Below are 7,569 nucleotides of genomic sequence, written 5' to 3'. Positions count from 1 at the left end.
ATGGTAAACTACTTTAGTGCATCTGCCTTCCTTATTCATCCATTGTTCCTCACTCTTTCCACTGCCGTTTAGGCTGGAGTTTCCAGATGGGCTCGGCATACCAGTTCCATAGCTGGCGTGTGTTTGTGTTGGTGTGTGCCTTCCCCTCTGTGGCAGCCATCTCTGCCCTCACCACCATGCCCGAGAGCCCTCGCTTCTTCCTGGAGGTAACTGAACTAAACCACCCACTACAGTCATAAAAGATTGGGAACATAAATCAGTGTTTGCATTTTGTGGAATACGGTCACATCTGTCTCATCTGTTTCTCCACTGGAAATATAAATTGATGTGTTGAAATTCAACTTAAGGAGTTTTCTCATATGTAAAGATGAGATTTGTGATGTTGTCATTGACAGAACGGGAAGCATGACGAGGCATGGATGATCCTGAAGCAGGTTCATGACACCAACATGAGGGCAAAGGGCTACCCCGAGAGGGTCTTTTCTGTAGGTTGCAATACTACATCATTACCAATACATGTTTTAACTAAGTTACCTCAGATTTGACTATTGGCTCAACATTATACTTTTTTAACGAATATTTAGAACTTATTGAATGATAAATTGCTTTTACTGTGAATAAGTCCTGACATTTTGTCATCTCCCAGGTGACCACCATCAAGACGGTTAAGCAGATGGATGAGCTGGTAGACATGGGCGAGGGCACTGCCTGGCACCAGAAGTGGAAGATGAAGCTGACTGCCCTTTTCAACCAGGTAGTGTAAAAAGCAGTGAAGGATTCATTTTCTCAAAGAGCTCTTTATATATATTTTTTATACTGAATTTATTAATTTAACGGATTGGAATTCCCAGTTTTTATGGTGGACAATCCAAAATACATTTGGGTTGTATTAAAGTTGATATGTAGTTTATCAATCATTTTTTACGACTCCTATCCATTCCTGTAAACTGGAGCTTATGTGGTGTATCTCTGTACACGAATAAACCAGGGAATGCGTGACAGGATACGCAGCTTATGTACAGTACAAACCCTGCTGCTCACGGGTTATGCTGTGCCTGTGTGCTTAGACTGACGAGTAGTGTTTACTGTGGGCTTGAACTGGGACTGTGGGAGGATGTGTTTCCTAGTGCTGGAGGCTTACTTTTAGATGCCTGGGATTAGATGTGTCCTCTGTCTTTCTGTCTGTCTCACGCTTCTTCTGTATGGTCTTGGTGTCTGTGTGCCTGTTTGTGTGAACCCCAACGCAGGTGTGGAGTAACTTCCTGACCATCTTCTCTCCTGAGTACCGCCGCACCACCTACATGATGATGGCAGTGTGGTTTTCTATGTCCTTCAGGTAAACACTCAAGAAACAGTTGTTTCTCTAGTCTCCCGGATCAGACTTTTGAATACTAAATCAGAAGACTGATAAGAAGGATGCTGAATTGTGTGGAGACGGTGGGTCCCACTTCCTCTCCTCCTCTCCGGGGCACAAACATGTGCTGTTATACCAATAGAATTGCATTAACTAATCGCTGCATGAAATTAAAGTTGCATTCCTCTAGGTTACCCTAAACATAGTTCTCAACCTTGCTCTCTCTCTTTGCCTGCTCCCAGCTACTACGGTCTGACTGTGTGGTTCCCTGACATGATCAAGTACCTTCAGAAGCAAGAGTACTCTTCTCGCACCAAGGTCTTCATCAAGGAGAAGGTGGAACACGTTACTTTTAACTTTACCTTGGAGAACCAGGTGCACCGCAACGGAGAGTACTTTAACAACAAGTGAGTTCCTTTTCCTTCACTAGTGGCACCATGGTAACTCCAGCCCACTACCAGGAAGAAAACAAACTATTCTGACTGATTTAACAACTGTTTACATGAAAGATGAATGTTCATTTGTGGAATGCCCAAACTAACTATTGTCTTGTTTGTCTTTGTAGGTTCATGAACCTGAAGATGAAGTCCATGGTGTTTGAGGATTCTCTGTTTGAGGAGTGCTACTTTGAAGACATCACCTCCAGCAACACATTCTTTAAAAACTGCACATTCATTGCCACCCTCTTCTACAACACAGGTTAGTTGATCATTATCTGTGTCTCTGCTAATGAGAGTTACCTCAAAGATGATGAACCATTCTGTTTTTACATCGATTTTAACTGCTGGTTTTAGCGGCTTGTGGTCTTGCCAAACCAAATGTGAAATAAATTCCATCCAATTCTTGTAACCACAGCTAACATGTTAGCAATGTTAAGTTAGCAACATTAGATGCATAGCTCAATGACCCATCAAAGCTTATTTTAGATGAACAGTAGCATTTGAACATTTGAGCAGTTCTTCAACGACAAACTGTACATGTATTTGTACAATCCATCTCAAACGTGTTTTTACAGCATAGTTTTTACAGAACATAAGAAAAGGGGTTTTAGACACAGAATCATCTCTAATTACCTTTTTGCTTCATGCTAGACAAAATGGCTCAATTACTGTCACTCGCTCTACCAACTGGCCCTAAACCAAATGTAGCATTGCAGAGAGACGTATCCTAGCAACACAGACCCAATCCTTTGTTATTTCGCAGCATACCTGTCAATCACGTCTAACCCTACTGTATTTCAGATTTTTTTAAGTAAATTCCTCTCTGGAAAAATAGAGCATTTTTTAAGACTGATGACAATGGAGGAAAAATGGCAATCCATTTGGCAACTTATGGTTGTCAGCAACAAAATATGTACGTTTACTCAAAAGTGATTAACAATTTTGCTCGACAAGCTTGTGCGTGTGTGCACACATACACCATCACAGGCCAATCTGCAGCCTCCTTGCTCATGGTGTTTTAAGTCATTATGCCAGTCAAACTCAGTCAGAGCTGCCATCAATGCAAGGCAGGAGTTCCTGATTAGCATTTGAATTGGAAACAGATTTGACCATTATTACTTAATCCCTGTTTACTTTCCCACTAAGGTTTAGAGGCTAGTAGATGGTTACGTTTCTGCACAAAGAGGTCTCTTTCATCAAATCATAATATTAAATTTACATATTGTATGTGTTAAAATGAAAACATTTAAAAGCTGTGTTCTATATGAACTACATTTAAGACACCTGAAATAAGGCCGTGACTGGTGTCTTCATCCCGTGTGACACCAGAAACCTTACTGTTCCTTATCTGTTATCAGAGTGATTTGACCGCATCAACTTTTCCTTAAGAAGTACCCGTTCACAACACACACTTCTAACATCACCTGATCAAGGCCCTTTTTTTTCTCACCTCGTCCTCTCTTTGTCCATCATTTCCCCTTGCAGATCTCTTCAAGTACAGGCTTATCAACAGTAGACTGGTCAACAGCACTTTCCTCCACAACAAGGAAGGCTGCATGCTCAGTGATTTCAGTGATGAGAACAATGCCTACATGATCTACTTTGTCAGTTTCCTGGGCACTCTGGCGGTGTTGCCCGGCAACATTGTCTCAGCACTGCTCATGGACAAGATCGGACGCCTAAGGATGTTGGGTAAGAAGAGCGTTGCGATCGTCATGTGATGAAACGTGCGCCTGTGTTGGTCGTGGCCACTCGCAAACCAAACTCTGTTTCCCTGGTCATTCTAGTATTTGACATGGATTGTCTCTCATCCACTGCCCACATGTATGCATCTAAAACAGAAGGATTTAATTCTCCTCTCTCTCTTGTCTTTCTGAATGTCTCTGTCTCTCGTTTCTCTCCAGCTGGCTCCAGTGTGATCTCCTGTGTCAGCTGCTTCTTCCTGTCGTTCGGCAACAGCGAGTCGGCCATGATTGCTTTGCTCTGTCTTTTCGGGGGCATCAGCATTGCCTCCTGGAACGCCCTGGACGTGCTGACAGTGGAGCTCTACCCCTCTGATATAAGGTGAGAGTTCATCACCCATGCCACCCCGAACCCTCCACGACACCATGCAAGACGACTCGTATCTGCCTGGTTGGCTGTAGTTTTGATTGGGTTTAGTCCAAAGATGTGTCCTAGGCTAATGGGCTAGTAAGGACACAGTGGTGTATCAGTGGCTGGACTCTGTGAGCCTCGTAGTCTCAGCACTGCCACCCTGTGGTTGAATAAAACACAGGTGGATAGTCGTTGTTTCAATGATACGTCCTTGTTTATGAAGCCGACTACAAAATCGAATCTTGCTATTTGGTTTGTTTTACGAGTACATTTGAGATCTGTAAAATACATAATTAGCCTGGGATTCATGATTGGTAAGACTTATGATGGTTTATGTGTTCTGGTGTGGCCAAACAGTTTTTCTGCGGTGTTTGATCCATATACAGGTGTGGTTTGAATCACCTCATGGTTATTAGAGAAAGGTTTTTCTTTTGTTCAACCGTCACTAACCGCCCTCTTCCCAATTATTTTTTCTCCTCCTGCTTTTCACCTCCAGAACCACAGCGTTTGGATTCCTTAACGCCCTCTGTAAGTTGGCAGCTGTTTTGGGGATAAGCATCTTCACCTCCTTCGTGGGCATCACCAAGGCCGTCCCCATCCTGTTTGCGTCGGGGGCTCTGGCGGCTGGGAGCTTCCTAGCGCTTAAGTTACCAGAGACACGGGGTCATGTGCTCAAATAGTGTGGCACCGCCCCCAGGGGGTAACCATTAGGATGGGAGGGGGGGGGGGGCAGAAGAGTTAGCCACACTGTGAACAAACGGCCCAGGAGCCCCTCAAACTCTACCCAGTAAGCCCCAGAGAATAAAACTAGAAAGGGTCTGTTCACAGGCGTCAGACTGCATGCAGTAGCTGCACAGATCTGCTTAAGCTGTATAGCAAATTGCCTGATACTGGAATTAGTGTTTAGATATTCAGGTATTTGAAGCTGTGCAGCAACTGCTTATAATAGATACCTGTGAATAACCTCCAAGTCATAAAGGGAAGTGCAACCAAACTACGCCCCAAAAGCCAACAAGAGGCTCATTCATGATTGGTTGTACTGTAAATAAGAACAAAATTGAACCGTGTTTGTGGTCATTAGAGTTACTGAGTGTATGTAGTTTTTTCTTGATACAGTTGTGAAAGGATGATTGAAAAAGCTTAGTTTAGATGCACTTTCCTTGTTGTAAACACATGCATCTGGGGTCCAAAAGGGAAAGGATTGGGGGCTTTGATAATTAACCATGCAAAATATCCCCCTTCCACCTACAAAAATGACCACTAGCTACTGGCTTTAGAGTAATTAATGTTCTCATCCATTTCTCTGGTCAGTTCAATTCACCTCTCATCTCTCTGAGTCTACATTTTGCCATATAAGGATATAACTCAAAAATGCTAATGTATGCCTTGATTTAAAGCATTTTTGACTTTGTGATAAAAACCATGACACCTCCTGGCTTTTTGATCAACCAAGACCTGTCCTCATTCTTTACCTGCTTACGGTCTTGTGTTTGTCGACAGAATTACTGCCATTTTATAGATCTTTTGAAAAATTATGAAACATTCCAGCTTTGCTTTTATTATAGTTTGAATTTGAATATTGATAATGTGATCTGTTGAGATTTCTCCCTTTAAAACATTATTTCAGATCATTACCCGATTATAAGGTTACTTGAATCAATGGACAAATCACCTTTGATTAACACTTGACACTGTTAAACACTAGATATTATTTGCCATCTCACATTTAAAGCACAACTGTTTGCCAGTGTGAATGTTATCAAACAATTTCTTGACAATGTTTGAAATCCCACATAGTTCAATTGACATTAGTACTTCATTCTGTAGATCTTGGCTGTTGTTACATATGCCTTTTTCGGTACCCTCCATCATGGGCGTATGTTTTGCTCTAGTGATGTGTGTTTTGAGAGTGTTATGCATGTTACAAAGTATGTACGTAAAAATGTCAGTAAAACAACAGTAAGGCGTTTTCATGTTGCGGTGTATCAAGTAGTGATATTTTAATTAATTCTCTGGCTCCATAGCATACTGGATTTACTCTGCTACACCACCGATAACAAAACTTGTTGCATTTCCAAAATCCACATTGATGGGCTCAACTTAGATTTGTTCTGTTATCTGTTTTGTATTTGTATATTCTTTTCCACACCCTGTGCTTTGGTATCATCAACATCCCCTCCAAGACAATTGTTTTGATGGAAAACATCAAATTTGTTGAGAAAGATGTAATGTACGCACAATATGGTTTAAGACTGTATTGAAAACATTTATATATTGTAAATTTACATGTCGAGAGAACATCTAGGCGTGAAAGTGTGTTTGAAAAAAAATAAGCTAATTGCTATCACACAAAGGGAAGATAAAAATGTGTTTAGGGAAACACTAAACTTTGGACCAATGTGATAAGTTCCTGGTAGAATCCACTTAATGTGTACTTCTTTTTTTGTTCTAAAGATGTTTATCTGGTGCGACATGTGTAAGACGTTCTTCAAATGAGCACATATTGTGTACTGATATAAAATACCTACACGCTGTACATCATAGCCCACATGTTAGAATCTTATTGTATGGATGTGAATGTGTTTTTGTGCAATATTGAACCTGTATGTGCAATATTGAACATTTATGTTCTGTTTTTATATATTTCCTATTTTCAGGTACACATTTTTATTTGATAATGTACACTTGATAGCTTAATTATTTGTAACTAATGTGGTTTTACATGTAAAAGCTGCTTATTTGATCCTACGATCAAACCAGTCTTAAAGATTCCAACCTCAGTAGTTGAACTATCAAAGTGTGTAGACGACATTTTGACTAAGCATTGAAACAAAAGGGAGTTTTAGAGCTTCATGTGTTTCCTTACCCCTTTGGTCTTTATTTTCCGTGTGGCAAAGCACATTCTTATTGAGGTGAGCAAAACGCAGATTTATTTGCATAGAAATACACTTTTCACAAAGTGGCAATGAGGGACATCAGATAGGAACATTTTGTTTTGGGTGGTACAAACAAATGCGTGGAGGCGTATTTTATTTTTTCTTATGATATTACTGGCAGACAACATACTGCTTTTAATGGGTAATGGATATTTAACTCAATGATTTAGCTAAAGGTTTATTTCTGAGATAGTAAAGAATATATTACATTTTCTCTCTTGGCACACTTGCCAATACTGTTTTTTCAGCCAAGAATGATATGTTCACAATTGCATGCTACAACGCAACAAAAGAGAAGCACTGATCAAGGAAATGAAGTACCCAAACTGCCATGTTGTAGGATAGCAGCCATATTGTTTGTAGACTTAAGTTATCGATAGAGACCAATCACCACTGCACTAAATGTACTTACTTGTACATGCACAGTTGATAATGCCTTGTGTTCTTATCCTATAAGGTTAGTCTTGGAAAAATATACACAATTAAGCAGCACATGAATAGTACTAAAGGTAAATACTTGGCTAGAGCACAAAGACTATTCAAACTACCAAATCACAAGGAACTGTGTGGTTAACATACATGCAGTTGTGAACAAGTCACAGCAAGTCACCTAACTTTAAGCATACAGATCACAAACTCAATTATCTGCCCCCTCATTTAAAGCTAATGCATAAAACACAACCAGAGGTTTAGATTGTCCCTTGTGTTCCATAACACTTGGTTGACATCCACATTTATTGAAGAT

The 7,569-nt window shown here is 40.5% G+C and overlaps 1 protein-coding gene across 1 annotated transcript in view; it reads left to right on the top strand.

Annotated features, from left to right (window-relative positions):
- sv2a (synaptic vesicle glycoprotein 2A) overlaps positions 1–4,568 on the top strand; it is an 11,912-nt gene extending 7,344 nt beyond the window's left edge. The window contains exons 4-12 of the mRNA XM_067238088.1: positions 73–206; positions 396–485; positions 647–754; positions 1,248–1,336; positions 1,597–1,761; positions 1,920–2,053; positions 3,280–3,486; positions 3,699–3,858; positions 4,385–4,568. Coding sequence (XP_067094189.1) covers positions 73–206; positions 396–485; positions 647–754; positions 1,248–1,336; positions 1,597–1,761; positions 1,920–2,053; positions 3,280–3,486; positions 3,699–3,858; positions 4,385–4,568 — 1,271 coding nt within the window. The remainder of the gene's footprint in view (positions 1–72; positions 207–395; positions 486–646; positions 755–1,247; positions 1,337–1,596; positions 1,762–1,919; positions 2,054–3,279; positions 3,487–3,698; positions 3,859–4,384) is intronic.
- Positions 4,569–7,569: the final 3,001 nt, after the last annotated feature.

This window comes from Osmerus mordax, chromosome 6 (genome assembly GCF_038355195.1).
Source record: "Osmerus mordax isolate fOsmMor3 chromosome 6, fOsmMor3.pri, whole genome shotgun sequence".
Taxonomy (NCBI): Eukaryota; Metazoa; Chordata; class Actinopteri; order Osmeriformes; family Osmeridae; genus Osmerus; species Osmerus mordax.
This window is presented reverse-complemented; position numbering and strand designations above follow the sequence as displayed.